This window comes from Papio anubis, chromosome 1 (assembly GCF_008728515.1).
Source record: "Papio anubis isolate 15944 chromosome 1, Panubis1.0, whole genome shotgun sequence".
Classification (NCBI taxonomy): domain Eukaryota; kingdom Metazoa; phylum Chordata; class Mammalia; order Primates; family Cercopithecidae; genus Papio; species Papio anubis.
The window spans coordinates 2562661-2581128 of NC_044976.1; the positions used below are offsets into that span (position 1 = coordinate 2562661).

The 18468-nt window shown below is 55.3% G+C and overlaps 3 protein-coding genes across 3 annotated transcripts in view; 1 reads left to right on the forward strand and 2 right to left on the reverse strand.

Moving 5' to 3' along the window:
• MEGF6 (multiple EGF like domains 6) overlaps positions 1-1112 on the reverse strand; it is a 122090-nt gene extending 120978 nt beyond the window's left edge. The window contains 1 exon segment of the mRNA XM_021935323.2: positions 759-1112. Within this exon segment, the coding sequence (XP_021791015.2) occupies positions 759-889 (131 nt within the window). The 5' untranslated portion in view covers positions 890-1112.
• Positions 921-13263, reverse strand: LOC116269088. Its single transcript, XM_031651121.1, is given in 3 exon segments — positions 921-1143; positions 11820-11895; positions 11898-13263. Coding segments are annotated over 3 exon segments (759 nt in total). The 5' UTR covers positions 12358-13263.
• Positions 13264-13451: 188 nt separating this feature from the next.
• Positions 13452-18367, forward strand: TPRG1L (tumor protein p63 regulated 1 like). The gene is made up of 5 exons (XM_003891006.4): positions 13452-13754; positions 13893-13984; positions 14182-14358; positions 15746-15899; positions 16670-18367. Exons 1-5 carry the CDS (start codon positions 13554-13556, stop codon positions 16862-16864), a joined length of 819 nt encoding a protein of 272 aa, XP_003891055.4. The 5' UTR covers positions 13452-13553; the 3' UTR covers positions 16865-18367.
• Positions 18368-18468: the final 101 nt, after the last annotated feature.

The window sequence follows — 18468 nt, forward strand, 5'->3', positions numbered from 1 at the left end:
GCTGTCGGACAGGAGGCCTTCACCTGGGCCTGGCCCTCGCCCACCGCCCCTGCCCAGCAAGGCCAGGGAGTGCTGTGTGGCGGCGCCAGCGACTCCCCTCCTCCTCCTCCTTCTCCACTGCAGCACCAGTTTTCCTTTGAGGCCAACACAAGGATTGATTTGCTGTTCAAGAGAGACCGCTAAACAGCCCGTTAGGGAATCATCTTTCAAAATTAAATTCATCTCGGCTGGCTCCCTGACCCTCTCTTCCTGCCCATTCTGGCACTAAATTCCTTCTTCAACAGCCCAAAGCACACGTGTTTAACACACAGACCAACTCCATTCAGCTCCCCCGTCTGGGCACGGCTCGCCCTTTCGAAGGCCCCCAGACCCCAGGAGACAAGCTTTGGAGGGAAACGCGAACAGGCGGCTTCCTCTCTGCCTTCTCCCAGCCGGGCTCTGGGGCCAGACCCTGCCCGGAAAGGGGCCCAGATTCCTCACCGCTTTCCAAGTACAGTATCTGCCTGAGCCTGCAGGACCCACATCACCGAGCAAAAGAAGGGGAGAGTGGGAGAGGAGGAGGGGACACGGCGAGGGGCCCTGCCACGGAAGGACTCCAGACTCGACCCAGGAGCCCTGGGTCGCAGCCACCTCCTCCCCAGTTAACGCAAACAGCCCATTGTTCTGGAGCCCCAGGGACAAAGCCTCGGAGCTCGGTCCACCGCGGGCCCCGCGGTCTCTGGACGACCCTCCGAGCCTTCCCAGCTCCTGCTACTCACATGCTGGGCTGCAGCGGGATCAGGGGCCGCGGCGGAACGCTGGCGCCCACGGGCACGGCGGGGAGCAGCAGCAGCACCAGCGCCAGGGCCACCGTGCGCCCCGCTGCGCTCGCCTCTTCAAGGAACGACATCGTGCGCTCCGGTGCCTCCTCCGCTCCCGGCTCACAGGCGGCTCCGGCGGCTCCCCGGAGCCTCCGCCTCCACGTGCGCCATAGGACGCAGCCACAGGTGCCCGCGCCGGATCCGCGGAGCCCAAAGTCGCTGCAGGTGCGGAGCGTCCGGCTTCCCGCCCGCGCCCGAAGCGGCAATGCGGAGACCTGGTCGCCGGGTCCACCCTGCAGACACTCGCCCCAGCGCGGTGAGCACGGTGCCCCGGGCCCAGAGCCTGGAAGGCCGCCACGCCCCCGGCCCGCCCCCAGCGCGGACCCCAGTCCCGACCCCGCCCCCACCCCAGCCCAGGCTCCTGCTTCCAGCCCCGCCCCTATCCCCTCCCTTCTCCGGTCCCGGCCCCGCCCACAGCCTTCCCAGAGTCCCGCCCCAGACCCCCGCGGGGCTGGCGCAGCCCCTTTGCGCTCCTTGCTCGTCTCATGCGGAAAGTCCAAGTCCTAACCGACTCCAGTGACCAATCCAGGAGGGGCCAGGCGCCAGGGGGCCACACCCCGCAAAGGCAGCTCTCTGGGGTCCCGGACCCCAGACCTCGACCTCAGCAGACAGCCCTCAGCCTCCCTCACTTCTCAAGTCCCACGGGGAAGCCAGCCTGGGCTTGTCCTGCCCGTGGATGCTCCGTCCACCTTCGCCCTGACACCTCACCCGCTTCCCGCAGGGCAGGGGTCGGGGAAGGGCTTGAGGAGGGCGTGGCCAACCTCTGCAGCCCGCCTGCACCCTGGACACCCCTGCTTCGGGGACCTGCATTGTTGGTTCCCAGCCACCTTCTGGGCATCCCCGTTCCTCTTTCTGTGCTGCGTGTTCTTGGACAGTGGCCTGGTGTGGGTGGGCGTGGGGTCCCAGCAGCCACAGACCGGAGGAGGCGGTGGCCTGGAGTGGGTGGGCGTGGGGTCCCAGCAGCCACAGACCGGAGGAGGCGGTGGCCTGGTGTGGGTGGGCGTGGGATCCCAGCAGCCGCAGACCGGAGGAGGTGCTAATTTCTAGGATGCCCATGGGCACAGAGGCACTGTCTAGGGTGAGGCTTCTGTGAAGCAAGATTCACTTGTCTCCTTTGAAACCTGGTTTTGGTTTGAAATTGACTGACTCCAGGGACCAGGACCAGGTAGTCTCAGGGCTGGAGATGGAGTCTCCGGGGTCAGAGCTATCACTCAGGAGAGTCTTTTTGAATAGTGGAGGGAGGTGCAATCTGGGTGGGACCAGATGGGGGCCAGATGTGGCCCCCTCATTAGCCACACAAAGAGCCAGCCCTGCTGGTCCCTGCTAGAGAGGTGCGCTGGCCATCAGCTCAGCCATTGAAGCCTGGCCAGGCCCTGTTCCTTGGAACCTTCCCCCTCCAAGGCTTCGTGTGGTCGGCGGGAGGAACTTCTAATAGGGAGCACTGGAGGGAGCCCTGGCTGGGAGGGCCTTGGGAAGGGAGCACCCCGACTGTCCCGATAAGAGGGACAACAGTACCCCCAACGCACACAGGCTGTCTGTGCCTCCACACCACCTGGAGGCTACAGTCCTCTGGGGGTGGGTGGCCGTCTGGCCAGCCTCACTGTCACCCCAGCTTTACAGAAGCGGAGACCGAGGTCACAGGAGGGGGAGCACCCCAAATCACCCAGCTTGTGAACTGCAGATGCAGGAACTGAACACAGGTGTCTGGCTCTGGGGACCTTCGCCTAACCCTTTAATCTGCTACTTATAAACAACAACAACAACAACAAACGTTGACAGGCACAAAATAGCCGGGAGTCCCCAAGAGGTGAGTTCACTGTCTGCTGAAACCCCAACTACCAGCTGGTGCCTTGTTGCTGATGCTCCAAACGCTGCCCTAGTCTGTCCTACCGGGCTCTCGATTCTGCCCCTCACCCACACCCACTGACCACCCTTCCCGGGATCTCAGCTGCAGGGGCTGCCCCAAGCCTGGGTTTGGGGCTGCTTTCCTCCTTGTCTCCCAAGAGCCTGCACCCAAGACAACCTCCCCAGTGCGCCATTTCTGCGCTGGGCCCCTGTCCTCGGGTGGAGGTGCAAACCCGTGAGTGTCTCCCCGGCCCTGAGAGCTGTGAAATGACTCCCCCATCTTTACATCTGATCGCTGCTCTTTGAGAGCTGCCTTGGCATACACAGGTGGTCAACAAGTGTGTGTCGAGTGAATGAATTAACACCTTGAAAAAGTTCACCAGCTTCTCTGCTGAATTCCAGCCAGCCCTGGGACGGGGGTGGAGGAGGATGACTCACTGTTTGAGAACATTCTCCAGTTTATCAGAGGAAGAAGGAAAGAATTTGGATGGATCCTGTGGGTTCAAAAGCAGGTCTCCAGGCAGGGGAGGGTTCAGGTTTTGAGCAGCCTGAAATGTATAAAATGAGGGGCCCTCTGGAAGTAAAATCATATGAAAGTAAGTTATTTTACAAAAATACTCAACCTCATGTGTGCATTTCTAGGACCCTGAAGCATGACCTCTGCTGGCCCCACAGAACCCTGCCGCTATACACTCCCCTGTCCCAGACACTGCCGCCACGCACTCCTCTGTCCCAGGCACTGCTGATGTGCACTCCCCTGTCCCAAGCACTGCGCTGAGTGGTGGGGGCGGGTGGGGGGGCAGGGAAGAGTCCTGGGCAGGCCCCAGGTCGGGAGGCAGGCAGGAAGGGGACATGTCCTTCCTGCTGGAAATCCCTGTGACCAGGACACCTGCTGCGCCCTCCCAGGCCATGCCTAGCTTTTTCAGGGTGATGGGGGCAATCCACTGGGGCGGTCTGTGGTCTTCCCCCACTGCGCTTGCTCACTCGTCCCTAGACAGAGCCCTCATTCTCAGGCACAGAAGGGAGCTCACTTCTCTGAAAGGCAGGCCCCCGGGGCTGTCTGTGCCCTTACATCTCACCCCCTCCACCCTAAGCCCACGTCTTCTGCCCAGCCTGGTACTGGAGGGCATGGGTGTCACTCAGACATGTGACCGCATCAGTCCCAAAGTGTGTCTTCCTGCCCACAATACAGCCGAACGCCAAAGAGGGTGCCTAGACTTGATATATGAAAAAAGGCATCAGCCTGGCATGTGTGTTTAATATACTTCTATATGCAGATTTAACTCATGGTAGACAAGGTTTCTTTTGTAGCAAAATATAAACTACGCAGAGCACAGTAAATATTCTCCAAGAATGATCTTTGTCCATTTTCATAATAAAGTGACAGTCTGTGGGACAGTTACTGCAAACATTTTCCCAGTCTGTAGTTTTGGTTTTAATATGGTTACTGAGGTTGTCAGACTATATGAGCTTCGAATTTCATGTACTAAGATGCATGTAATTTTTTCTCTGCAGTTCCCTCCATTGCTTAGAAGTAAGCACTAAGCTTAGAAGGTTCACTAATGTTTGTTCTTTTTTGTTGCTTCTGTTGCACTTATTTATGTATTTCCCTCGGCATTTATTCTGCTGTCCGCTGTGAAGGAGGAATCTCCCTGGTTAGCCAATGGTTCAGGTACCATCAGCCAGCCCAGCTCCTTCCACTGATGTGACGCAGCTTCTTCATCCTGAACTCATCATAAACAGACTCTGTCTCTGGGTATTTCCACTGGGTCTTAGCTCAGCCCCAGACTGTTTTACCTCCTTGCCCTGCGTGCCCAGGACGAGACAGAAGGGCCCGCCATGTTGATTCTCATGACAGCTTATTGGGAACACGTCTAAACGATGGCACAGCCAATACCTCCCCCCTACTCTCATCTTTCCCCTGAAAATTATACTGGTAATTCCCATCCGTCATTCTTCCAAATGAATTTTGGAATCACTTTGCCCTGTCCCTTCAAAGTTGCTTTGGACTTCTCATTGCAATTGCCTTAAATGTATGCATGGAGAAAAATGGACATTTTCAGAGTCATCACACTTTGGGAAGGGCAGGGACTGCAGCAGGGGGTGCACTTTCTGACCCCCACGGAGGCGAAGGAGAGAAAGGGCAGCTGCAGAGACTGTTGCGGGGCACTGCCCCCTGGTGCGGAACACAGGTATTAGAACCCACTGGTCCCGTGGCTGGACCCACTGGCCTCCCTCTGGTCCTCTTTCCAAGTGGGGGCTTCCCATGGCTTCAGAGACCCATTGGGTTACAGCTGCAGCTCAGGCCTCAGCTCCCAGAACAAGTTCCATCCTAAAAATCTTTCAGGAAATCGTAGCCAAACATCCCAATTCCACTGCTAGGTTTGCTAACTCTACTTAGGAGGTACAGACCCAATGGGTCATTACAACCCTGCGTGTTCTTGGGAAGGCACCGGGTGGGAAGCAGGCCGAATGGAGGTCTATATTAGATCCCAAATGTAGATGCCCTCACCTGAGCCTGCAAGAGGGCCCTGAGCCGTGGCACCTGGCGTGGAAGCCTGGGTGTGGGCCCCACCCACCTGGCCCCAGCCTCCCCACCCACCGCCTTATCCAGGGGCCTCAGCCCTCTTTATCCCACCTGGCCTCGAACACCTCAGGCCTGGTGGGGCACCCAGGCCACCACTCCTGGGTTACACTCCTGGGTGGAAATTGGGCTTGGCTCAGAGCCTCTCCCCAACAGACACGAGGGGTGGATATGCTTCCATTTCTTCCATTTTTAAATCTGGTAAAGAATTCCTCTAGCTTGCCTGAAAAGCATTACTAAAAGACACTACCTTTCAATGTTTTCGTCTCATTCTCTGCTGGAAATAATAAAAACAATCTTTGGATGGAGGAGAAATAACATAGGGAGAAAGAAGAATCAAACCACCAGCTCGGTGGATAACTCGAGGCGCTAATTTCCAAAGCAAACTGCTCCCCGTGACCGGTCCGCGGGCTGGTGGCCGCACGCTCCTTCCGCGCAGCCTGACTTTAATCCTTCCAGAGCTGAGAGTCCCACAGAGAGAAATGCAAAACATCCCCGAAAGCTCCCTGAATGAACATTTCTGTCAGTCCAAGAAAATAATCCAGCATCGTTTCTGAATTTTCACAGACAATTCTCCTGACAGGAGAGAGAGCAAAGTCATTGATGCTAAAGGCGTTTTCTGACCTTCAGATGCAAGGTGCCTACACCAGTCCTCACGTCAACACCAACGACAGCCCCGCACTGCGCCGGTCTCTGCCAGCACCCCCCGTGTGAGAGGACCACAAAATCCAGCACAATCCAGCACGTGCAGGCGATGGCCAGAGACGGGGATGAGAGAAAGGGTGGGAGGCTCTCCAGATAGCAAAGGATCGCACCAGAAACCCTGCACCAAATACGTAACTGAGTTTATGGCCAGCTTTAGGGTAGCCAACTCTGAAGTTCATTTCTGAGCCTCTGAATTTGCCCCAAAAGAGAAAGTAAAATGAAAAGGCCACTCTGTGGCATACCTAACGTGGGCTGCGTGATGTGGCCCCAAGTGTGGCGGGGGAGAACGGGAATCCCGGAGCAGATGGCCCGGTCAGAACCCCCCTTTCCCAACTGCTGCCTGACCGGGCTGCCTGCCTTCCTGGTTCTGTGCCTGTGTCCTCCTGGGTTACAGTGGAGACAGCAGAGAGGCAGCCTCCGGTTCCGGTTCTGGTTCCGGTTCCTGCTCAGCGTTTGAACCATGGTACCAGAAGCACAGCTGCTGTTCTGAGGACTAGACGGTGTCCAGACACATAGGCCTGGGGGTCAGCGTGCAGGCTTCCCCCTCTACACCCCGCTCCCGCCGTCCCTCCCTCCAACCCTCCAACCCTCCAACCCCAGACACACAGGCCTGGGCTGTGCCATGCAGGGCCCCCCAACTGCCCACGCCCGCCCCGCACCCTCCCCCAGCTTCTGCCATCCCTCCCTCCAACGCTGGGGGCAGCATCAGGATGGAGCTAGGTCTGGGAATGTGAAGGTGTTTCAGACCAGGCGCTGACACTCAGATGGAAAACTGCACCCACTCCCGCCACCTTGCTAGCAGTTCAGGACACAGCCTAGTGCCTCCGAAGACATCGGCCCACATCCTCCCCTGCCACCGGCTCCTGTGCATGTGACCTTATTTGAAAAAAGGGTGTTTGCCCCACGTTCTCGCTTATGAGTGGGAGCTGAATGATGAGAACACATGGACGCATGTGGGGAACAGCACTCGCTGGGGCCTGTGGAGGGGCAGTGAGGAGGGAGAGCATCAGGAAGAAGAGCTAATGGATGCTGGGCTTAATAACCAGGTGACGGCTGACCTCTGCAGCAAACTACCACGGCACACATTTACCTGCGTCACAAACCTGCGCATCCTGCACACGGACCCCTGAACTTAAAACAAAAGTTGAAGAGAAAATAAATTAAACTGGGAAAGAAAAAAGGCGTTTGCAGATATAATCAAGTAAAGGATCTCCAGATGAGGCCGTCTTGGATTTTCCAGGCAGGCTCTAAATCCTTGGACAGGTGTCCTTGTAAGAGAAAGCAGAGGGAGATTTGAGACAGAGCCACAGGGAGAGCGCAGCGTGAAGCCAGGGGCAGAGACCGAGGTGATGTGTCCACAAGCCAAGGGGAACCAGGGGTTGCTGGAGTTGCCAGAAGCTGGGAGAGAGACAGGCCAGCCCAGTCCTCGGTCACTTGTTACAGCACTGCAGGAAACTCCTGAGCGAGGCGCCTCAGGCCCTGTCCCTGGGGAGCCCCCGACTCAGAGAGGAGAAGGGCCTCCACAGAGGATGCTGCCCTTCCCGGCCCTGGGGCAGCGACGCCCTGCAGACCCCTGGCCCTGGCCGCCTTAGCGGCACCTACACACAGGAACAGAGACTCCCCCGTCACCCTGGCGCCATCCCCATCTAGTCCGAGCCTGGAAGGTAGGGCGCTCTGCTGTCCAGCAGGCTTTGTGCATTTCTCAGGGTCAGAGCGGTGTGGGCCCCACCCTGCCTGCCACACTGACCAGAACCAGAACCGACACCCCGTCCCCAGCAACATTCTGTTTAAGACCTTCTGGCCCCCAAGTTAACCTGAAGTCTCCAGCCTCCTCCTGGGTCCCGCTCACCCAAAGGAAGCCCACCCCTCGAGACCAGGCCTTCCCACTGGATCCACGGCGGAGAGAACACCTGGGGACCCTGGGCCCCACACGGCGAGGGGCAGGTGGGAAGCAGCGCAAAACTGTCTTCCTGCTGGGGTGCAGGGATGGAGGAAATGACCATCCACGCGACTCAGCCTTTGAGAACTACACGAGAATGACACCCCTGCTACTCCCCCGCAGCCTGCTCCTGATCCTCAAACCCATCCGAAAGGCCCCTTCCCCGCCTGCGTGGAGAGGCATTTATTTGTGGAAGTTGCTTCTGCTTCTGTCATGACTTGCCAAAGAGTAAGGGCCGTGTCTGCAAGACACCACCTGAGCGCTCATGATTGCCCCAAGCGCTCCGGACCCTCGCACGCAGCCCTGGGACCTGCCAAGCCCCAGCCCTGGCTCCATGGAGAAGGGAGAGGCTGAGAAACATTCCTCAGCTCAAAGTGCATCCCCCAAAGCACAGCTGTCTCTGGAAGCCAAGGACCCTGCATGCAGGAAGAGCCTCCAGGCTGCGCACTGACCTCCAGCCTGGGGGAGCTGGTGCAGGCACCTAGAGGACCCCACCCTTGGGCTGCCCTTTGGCACGTGGCCCCCTGACTCCCACATCCATCAGAGAATGAGGGCAAAGGCAGGACCCACTGATTTTGTAAAATGCAAAACCATAACATATGGAAATTAAGATAAGAACCCACACTTCCCAGCTGAGATTTCCAGGGGCAGGAAGATAAATAATGATTTCATCTAGAGCTTGAATACACACCCAGCACAAAGCCGTGCCCTCTGATTGGAAGGCCTCGCATGGTTGATGCTGCCACCTGCTGACAGAAATGGAAATAGCTTCTTCAAAGCCCCAAGAAATAGACAAACTCAGGGGCTCCCCTCCCGGGACCTCACAGCCAGACCCCAATCACAAACCATCTTCCCTGCCCCACCACCAGTGTGTGTGGAGAGAGCAGTCATCTGGCTGGATGTTCCATCATGCACATGTGTGACACATCATTACGTGTGTCCCCCAGAAAGGCACAGTCCCGTCTTAACCCCAGTGCCTGTGAATATGACGGGTATGGTTTGGCTCTATGCCCCCACCCCAATCTCATCTCAAATTGTAATTCCCCACGTGTCGAGGGCCTGGTGGGAAGAGATTGGATCATGGGGGCATATTTCTCTCTTGCTGTTCTTGTGATAGTGAGTTCTCAGGAGATCTGATGGTTTAAATGTGTGGCACTTCCTGTCCCCCACCCCTGCCGCCATGTAAGACGTACCTTGCTTCCCCTTCGTTTTCCACCATGACTGTAAGTTTCCTGAGGTCTCCCCAGCCAGGTGTAACTGTGAGTCAATGGAACCTCTTTCCTTTATAAATGACCCAGTCTCAGGTAGTTCTTTAGAGCAGTGTGAAAATGGACTAATACAGAAAATTAGTACCAGGAGGGTGGGGCACTGATACAAAGATACCTGAAAATGTGGAAGTGACTTTGGAACTGGGTAATGGGTAGAGGTTGAAACAGTTTGGAGGGTTCAGAAGACAGGAAGATGTGGGAAAGTTTGGAACTTCCTCCAGACTTGTTGAATGGTACTGACCAAAATGCTAATAGTGATATGGACAATGTCCAGGCTGATGTGGTCTCAGATGAAGATGAGGAAATTACTGGGAGCTGGAGCAAAGCTATGCTTTAGCAAAGAGACTAGGAGCATTTTGTCCCTGCCCTAGAGATCCGTGGAACTTTGAATTTGAGACAGATGATTTAGGGTACCTGGCAGGAGAAATTTCTAAGCGGCAAAGCATTCGAGATGTGAGCTGGCTTTTTCTGAAAGCGTACAGTCATGTGCATTCACAAGGAGATGATCTGAAATTGGAACTTAGGTTTAAAAGCAAAGCAGTACATAAAAGTTTGGAAAATTTACATCCTATGTGGTAGAAAACCCATTTTCTGGGGAGAAATTCAAGCCATGAGCTATAGAAGTGTCTCCAGTGCATTTCAGACAGCATCACAGCAGACCCTCCCATTACAGGCCCAGAGGCCTTGGAGGCCAAATCAGCTCCAGTCAGGGTCAAAAGGGGTCAAGGTACAGCCCAGGTGGAGCCTGTATGTGTGCAGAAGACAAGAGTTGAACTTTGGGAGCCTCTGCTTAGATTTCAGAGGATGTATGGAAACGCCTGGATGTCCAGGCTGAAGTCTGCTGCAGGGGCAGAGCCCTGTCTCATGGAGAACCTCTGCTAGGGCAATGTAGAGGGGAAATGTGGGGTGGGAGCCCCCACAGAGTTCCCACTGGGGCACTGACTGGTGGAGCTGTGAGAAGGGGGACACTGTCCTCCAGACCCCAGAATGGTAGATCAACAGCTTGCACTCTGCGCCTGGAAAAGCCACAGGCACTCGGACAGAGCTTCCCGAGGCCTTGGAAGCCCACCCCTTGCATCAGTGTGGCCCTGGATGTGAGACATGCAGTCAAAGGAAATTATTCTGGAGCTTTAAGATTTAATGACTGCCCCACTGGATTCTGGACTTGCATGGGGCCTTTAGCCCCTTTGTTTCGGCCAAGTTCTTCCTTTTGGAATGGGATCATTTACCCAGTGCCAGTACCTCCATTGTATCTTGGAAGTAACTAACTTGTTTTTGATTTTACAGGTTCATAGGCAGAAGGGACTTTGTCTCAGATGAGACTTTGGACTGTGGACTTTTAATGCTGTAATAAGACTTTGGGGGACTGTTGGGAAGGCATGATTGGTTTTGAAATGTAAAAAGGACATGAGATTTAGGAGGGGCCAGGAGTAGAATATGATATGGTTTGGCTGTGTCCCCACCCAAATCTCATCTCGAATTGTAATCCCCACATGTCGAGGGAGGGGCCTGGGGGGAGGTGATTGGAGCAGGCGAGCGATTCCCCCATGCTGTTCTTGTCATAATTCTCACGAGATCTGATGGTTTAAGTGTGGCACATCCTGCTACCCCCGCCGCCATGTAAGACGTGCCTCGCTTCCCCTTTGCCTTCCGCCATGATTGTAAGTTTCCTGAGGTCTTTCCAGTCATGTGTAACTGTGAGTCAATGAAACCTCTTTTCTTTATAAATTACCCAGCCTCAGGTAAGTTCTTCACATGAATAGCAGTGTGAAAACAAACAAACACAGTGACCTTATTTGGTCAAAGATGCTGATGATCAACTAAAGATGAGGTCACTAGGGTGGTCCCTAATCCAATAGGGATCTTGCAGAAGAGACCCACCGGGAGAAGGTCATATGAAGATGGAGGCAGGGATGGCAGCAGTGCATGAGCAAGCCCAGGATGCCAAGCATGGCTGGCAACAGAAGACATTGGCAGAGTAAGGCATGCCTCAACCCTCAGGGCTGCAGAGGGAGCATGGCCCTGGCTACCCCTTGATTTTGGACTTCTGGCCTCCAGAGCTATGAGGAAACACGTTTCTGTTGTTTTTAAAACAAACCAGTTTGTGATGCATTGTGGTGCATTGTGACAGAAGCCCAGGAAACTCATCCATACTGACTGAAATGTGTTTATTGTCTAAAACACAGTCCCTCCATCATCTATCCCTCCTGTCATTTCTGGAATTTATGTATAGACATCCAAGTCGCTCCCCATATCCACAGAAGGCTCAGGCACCTGGTTCATAATCCTCATTGTCCTGCCAGCTCCCGCCAGCAGCCTGCAGCCTCGGCCCCAGCCAGTGTCACTGGCCCAGGGTTCTTCATCCCACTCCCTGGGCATCTGGTTCCAGGACCACAGCTCCATCCTTGGCGTCCGTTCAGAACTCTCCCTCATTCTCCCTCACTCTCACCCCCATTCTCTCTCCCTCTCTTTCTCCCTTCCTCTCCCTCTTTCTCACTCCCTCTCTCTGGAACCTCTGGTTCTAGCTGCTCATCACTGACCACAGCTTGCAATGTCCAGGTGTTTCTCATCCACATTCACTCAGCTCCCTCCTCACCTCTGTTCTTCCTCCCACTCACCAGCGCCTGTTGGATCTGCGGCCATTTCTAACCAGACTGGACACTTGGACCTCAAGGTCCCCGCTGGGGAGATAGCTGGGAGACACACTCGTCTGTAAGTCCCTCTGGCCGGTCTTGCTGGGCGTGCCAAGAACACATTGCCCTGACCACTCTTTTCTGGGCCATTTCTCAGGCCTGTGCTTGCAGTGGGCACCCTTGCCGGGGAGACAGCCTCCCTCTGGGGCAAAGACCACATTGGTCCACAAGCTCCAGGGTGCCGTGTTGTAGCGCACCCACTGTGGTGCAACATGTGTCTGGGCACATCAGCGTCGCCCATTTCCCGTGGCAGTCTTTCCTCTCTGACTCGGGGGGTATTGCGTGTTTCTGCCAGCGCCCACGCAACTCTGGCAGGCTGGCCTGTCCGCTGGCAAGTGGGGCAGAATCCCTGCACTCCACCATTCTTGGGTAAACACTCCCTCGAGGATCCTGGCCCCCCTTTTCTCCCTGGTCTTTGACCACTGCTAACCAGCAAACTCCTCCGTCTAGACCAGCCCAGCATTGGTTTCTCCCCTTGCCCCAGATGCCGCGTGGGAGGCGCCACTGCAAACTTCCCTGGGGTCTCGCAGCTGCTCAGAGATCCCCATGCCCTTTCCTGATCAGCTCTCTCCGTCCGTTTCTCATTCCGGCGATTCTAAACTGTCCATCTTTACCAGCACTCCGCTCCATCCCCACTCCTTGACTGAAGGAAACAGATGTACCCTGAACTCATTCTCCCCCCACCTCACTCTCCTCGCCTGCGTGCACCCCGCCTCGTGTGTCTTCCTCACCTCCGAGCAGAGGGATCTGTTCTCCTGCCCGAAGGTAACCCTGACCCCTGGACTCCGCGCCTCCTTCCCGCAGCCTCCTCCAGATTGCGGGTCCGTTCATCGCCCCCTCCACACGCGCTGGGGGCACCTCCGAGAACTGGGGCTAGCGCAGGGCACACACACGTTCCACCTCGAACTGCGAGCGCTGACCAGGAGCTCTGGGCAGCCTTCCGTGCGCACTGGCTCGCTGAAGGCTCGCGACAGCCTGGGAGCTGCGGCAGCCAGGGCCTGGGCGCGCACTCCAGCACTTTCTGCCCTCCCGCCTCAGAGTGTACTGTGCTGTTGATCAGTCACGAATGCGCCGTGTGTGACGAACGCCGGGTCCCGGCAGGAGACCGCTGCCCGGCGTGCGAACTCCCCTTCGGTGCACCGGGGCCACCGCTCCGCATCCTCCAACCTCAACTCCCGGGCACCGCGACCCTCCGTGCAGTGCGAGTTCCCGCCTGCGCTCCAGAAGGCCGAAGGGGGCATCCCACTTGCAGGGCGGGTCACCCGCTTTCCCCGCGGGCCAAGGGGCTCCAGGATTCCCAGCCCCTCCTTCCGGGCCGCTCCGAGACACCCTGGCAACCGGCTTCGGCCCCGCCCCTTCTAGTCCTGTAAACAGGAAGTGAGCCTGCGCGTGACGGTCGCTTCCGGCGCGGGGAGGGGCGGGAGCGATTGTGAAGAGCGGGAGGGCGGAGCCAATCGCGGAAAACGGCAGGAGGAGAACCAATCCCGAGGGTCAGCGGGCGCGGGAAGGGGCGGAGCCAGAAGCGCGGCCGGCAAGGCGGAGCCAATCGCAAGGGTCGGCGGGGCGGGGCCGGGGTGCGGCCGGGCTGTGGCAGTGGCGGTGGCTGCGGCGACGGCGGCCGCGTCGGCGTCAGGGTTGGGGTCGGTAAGAGGCGCGGCGATGCTGCAGCTGCGGGACTCGGTGGACTCTGCCAGCACTAGCCCCACGGCGGTGCTGGCGGCCGGCGAGGAGGTGGGGGCAGGCGGCGGCCCGGGCGGGGGGCGGCCGGGGACGGGGACGCCGCTGCGCCAGACACTGTGGCCTCTCAGCATCCACGACCCCACGCGCCGCGCCCGCGTCAAGGAGTACTTCGTGTTCCGGGTGAGGCGGGGGCCGGGGCCGGGGCCGAGGGCGCGGGGCGGGATGGTGGCGGGTGGTGGCGGAGGCGGGCGCCGGGCGGTCCCGCAGGGAGCGACCTGTGACCTGTGATCTTTGCCCCCGCCCCGCCCTCCCGCCCAGCCCGGCAGCATCGAGCAGGCCGTGGAGGAGATCCGCGTGGTGGTGCGGCCCGTGGAGGACGGCGAGATCCAGGGAGTGTGGCTGCTGACCGAGTAAGCCGGGGCTGCGCGCTCCTCTCTGGGGGGAGTCGCCCCGAGCCGCCGCGCAGCACCTTGCGAGGACCTCCCGGGGTGCTCGTGCCACGCTCAGGCGCCCCGCGCCGCCCCTGCTGCCCTTCCAGGCGGGCTGGCTTTGCCTAAGTCGAGACAGTCGCGTCCAGTGTGGACTGAGGCCCTTCCTCTGCTTGCAGGGTGGATCACTGGAACAATGAGAAGGAGCGGCTGGTGCTGGTCACGGAGCAGTCACTGCTTATCTGTAAATACGACTTCATCAGTCTCCAGTGCCAGCAGGTGGTCCGGATAGCGCTCAACGCAGTAGATACCATTTCCTACGGAGAATTCCAGTTTCCCCCGAAATCGCTCAACAAGTAAGTCTGTTCAGAGTCCGGTATCCCTGGACGTAAGCGCCAGAGTGGACCTTACAATTCAGCCCTTTTAAATCAGCCCCCCAAGTGGTGTATCTTCTCTGCTATTATCTATAAGCATAAAGGCCCCAGCTCCAAATATCAATGGGAAGTTCCTTAAAAAGAAGCGACTTCTGGGCAATTGAGTGCATTAAAAGGAAATCTGGCACAGAAGGCAGCTATTAGGCTTGTAGTAAAAAGATTTACATGAGTTCAAGATGCACTGAAGTAGAGCCCAACGTGATAAAAAGGAACTTGGATGTTCTTCACGTAAAGGCCAAACTCTGCATTTTTTCTCCAGCCAGGGACAGATGCATGACACATCAAGTCTTGCTCTGGCTAATTTTTTAAAGAGAAAAGGAGGGTCCCATTTTAATGTATAGATACCATTAAAAGTTAGACAAATTTGGAAATATTTAATGACCAACTTTAAGGAGTTGATCTTTTTGCTGTAGGATAATTTTCTGAAATGTGAGGAACCTAGACATTACTACAGTCAGTTAAGCTGTAGAACTTAGATTTTTGATGGAGAGATTTGGGTGGGGAATTCAGGAAGCTAAAATAAAAATTTTAGCTTTTGGTTAATATTTTTATTTTAAAAATAAATAAAACTTTATATTTAAAAATAAAATGTTATTTTTATTAAATGTTGGTTAAAATTTTATTTAAAATTTTATTTTAAGGAACATTTAATATGACATAAGGGAAAGGAAGGTTACACTTGCTTTTCACTCATTTGGATAGCCTATCTATCATTATTCCCTCTTTTTTTTTTTTTTGAGACAGAGTCCCACTCTGTCACCCAGGCACCAGTGGTACAGTCTTGGCTCACTGTATCCTCCACCTTCTAGGCTTAAGTGATCCTCCCACCTCAGCCTCCCAAGTAGCTAGGACTACAGGTGCCTGCCACCAAGGCCAGCTAATTTTTGTAATTTTTGTAGAGATGGAGTTTTGCTAGGTTGCCCCGGCTGGTCTCAAACTCCTGGGCTCAAGAGATCTGCCATCTTGGCCTCCCAAAGTGCTGGGATTATAGACATCAGCCAGTGTGCCCAGCCAGTATTCCTGTTTATTAGTTTTTAATCATGTAAAGATTACTAAAATGATACATTTAATAACCAAAATATATTTAATTTGTCATATTTATAAGTACAGTATTTAGAGCAATTGTTGAGATTAAAGTTACTATTAAAAACCACTAGCCATTTTCCATTGTGATATGTCATAGGTCTTTTCTGTAGACGTGAAAGTGCTTTTTGCTGTGATACTCTCCTAACTGATGAGGCTGTCAGATTGTCCGTGGGAGCACTGTAGCCTGCCATGCTAAGTCTGGCTATTTCTTCTGACTTTTCAGGCGAGAAGGTTTTGGGATTCGAATTCAGTGGGACAAGCAAAGTCGTCCTTCCTTCATAAACAGATGGAATCCCTGGTCTACCAATGTGCCCTATGCCACTTTCACAGAACACCCGATGGCTGGCGCAGATGAGAAGACAGCATCTCTGTGCCAGGTAAGAAGACAGGCATGTAATAGCCGCACCCCCCGCAGTGACGGACACCCCCCCACAGTGACAGAAACACCCTCCCCAGCCACGGAGACACTCAGGTCTGCACTGTCCGGCGGCCACGCGGAGCTGCTGGGCACTTGAGACGAGGCTAGGAACAGTCAGAGAGGAAACTCTCATTTTAGAGTTTATTCCCTACGTTTTCAGAAATTCTGGTTAATTTATGTTAAAGTAGCCCTGTGCGGCCAGTGGCTGCTGGTCAGCCTAGCTCCGTTATGTGACCTCCTGATGGTGATCTGGGTGGAGAAGGGCCCCCACTGGACTTCAGAGAGCGGCAGCAGACCCAGCCGTGCCAGATGGCCAGGGCGGATGCACACCAGGAGAGGCGGCCTCGGGGCTGGGGTTAGAGCAGAGCCCAGAGCCTGGCGGGGGTCCTGCACTTCCCCAGCTCTGTGCCTCGGCCTATTTACTGACCTGGTAGGTTGGGTGAGGGCAAAGCCACTCAGCCCCTGTATACAGGAAGGGTTCTGCAGGTGCTGGCTGCCATTGGCTACAGAAGAGCATGGTGGTGAGATTTCCACACACCTAGAGAGCTCCATGGGGACGAGAGTTGAGGGACTGCCAGGATGTGGCAGAGGCAGCCCTTTCAAGTGAAGGGACGAAGAGATAGGTGGCATTTGGAGGGATTTAAGTGTCTCAGAATGCTAATTTTTTCAAGTAATAGACGCTCTTATCTTGCCTGCCAGTTAAAGCTCCATGTTTTTCTCTCTTTAAAGTTGGAAAGCTTCAAGGCTCTGTTAATTCAAGCTGTCAAAAAAGCCCAAAAAGAAAGCCCTTTGCCAGGACAGGCGAATGGTGTGCTGATCCTGGAGCGTCCCCTGCTCATCGAGACCTACGTGGGACTCATGTCCTTCATTAACAACGAGGCTAAACTAGGCTACTCCATGACCAGGGGCAAAATAGGCTTTTAGCTGGCTGCATTCTGGGAGCTCCTCCCGCTCCCGAGAAGGCCAAGGGATGTGGGGGCTGGGGGACTGGGAGGCTTGGCAGTCTTCATGCTGCCCTGCTGCCGGCTGGAAGGATGGAGGTCTTTTACCTTTAGGGATCTCAGCACAATTAGAATAGTAAAGTGAATTCTATCTATTTAATTGGATATTGGACTCTGCTAATACAGGCTACAGACAAAAGCCAAAAGACTGTCGCTGTCTCTGTGCTGCTGGTATTTCATCCTCTGTAACTTCAGTTCTGGTGTTTTCCTCGAGTATCTACTTGGCTTCTTGCGGTTTTTCCCACCCCTGCTGGCCCAGCACGCGGGACCCGCAGCACGCCCCTCAGCGCTCGCATAGGCTGCTGAAAACGGAGGCACCTGGTGCCTCGAGTGCCTGCAGTTGCAAGTATGTTTACACTTGGTGTCCAGTTTTGTATTTTAAAATGTTCCATTTGTACTTCAGCTCATCTGAAATCAGCCAGCAGACCAGTTGACTAAGACCGGTCTGTACCTGTGGGCCCCTTGGTGACCTGCTGCTCTTTTGGAAATGGGTGACCTGAAGTCACACTTTTTCCACAATTAACCCAAGTTGTGTTAATACTTCAGGTCTGTTTCCCAGACCCAGAAAGCTTTACAGAAAATCATTTTAAGACAATTTATTAATTTGAGAAAGTCACCTTGACAGTTCTTTGCACACAGGTTTTACAACTCTGGATTCTGAGTTTCGATTGTATTCATATTTAAAAGGGAATTGGGTAGTTTGCTTTTTGAATAATGCACTTTAAAACAAGGAACCGTGTCAGGCCAGCACAGTGGCTCACGCCTGTAATCCCAGCATTTTGGGAGACTGAGGCAGGCAGATCGCTCTAGCTTAGAAGTTGCAGAGCAGCCTGGGCAACACGGTGAAACCCCGTCTCTACCAAATATACAAAAAACAGCCGGGCGTGGTGGCGCGTCTGTGGTCCCAGCTACTCAGGAGGCTGAGCCAGGAGGATTGCTTGAGCCCAGGAGGCGGAGGTTGCAGTGAGCTGAGATGGCGCCACTGACTGCATTCCAGCCCGGGCAACAGAGCAAGACTCCGTCTCTCAGATCCTTATGAAGCAGCTGATGCCTGCCTTGATTCCTCAACAGCTCCAGCATAGACTCGGGGCTCTGTCCAAGTCTCGCACTAAACATGCCTGGGCTTTGATGTGCCTGGAGGATTTCCCCACAGGGACCCACGCACCTCCCCGTATCTACACAGCTTGCTCATGTGGCTGGAAGCGCTGTTGATAAGTTTCACACGCTGGCTCGCCAGCTCTGTCTCTAGGACTTGTAGCTTTAAGCGAACGGTGTGGTGTGGGTTGAGTGTGGCCACCTGCGGGATGTGCAGGGCTGCCTCGGAAGCTGGCTGGGGACTCCAGCCTCTGTGTTCATAAAGACATTTAGAAGTGGATGGATGTTTTTCCTTTTCTGAAGTTGGTATTAAAGTAGGTGCAACAACCAAGAAAGTGTCTCTTCCCTCTTTGAAAGCCTGTCCCATTTCTGCCGGCTCTGTGGGCCTGTGGGCCTGCTCTGCCTGTGCCACGAGGACTGCCTCTCATAACA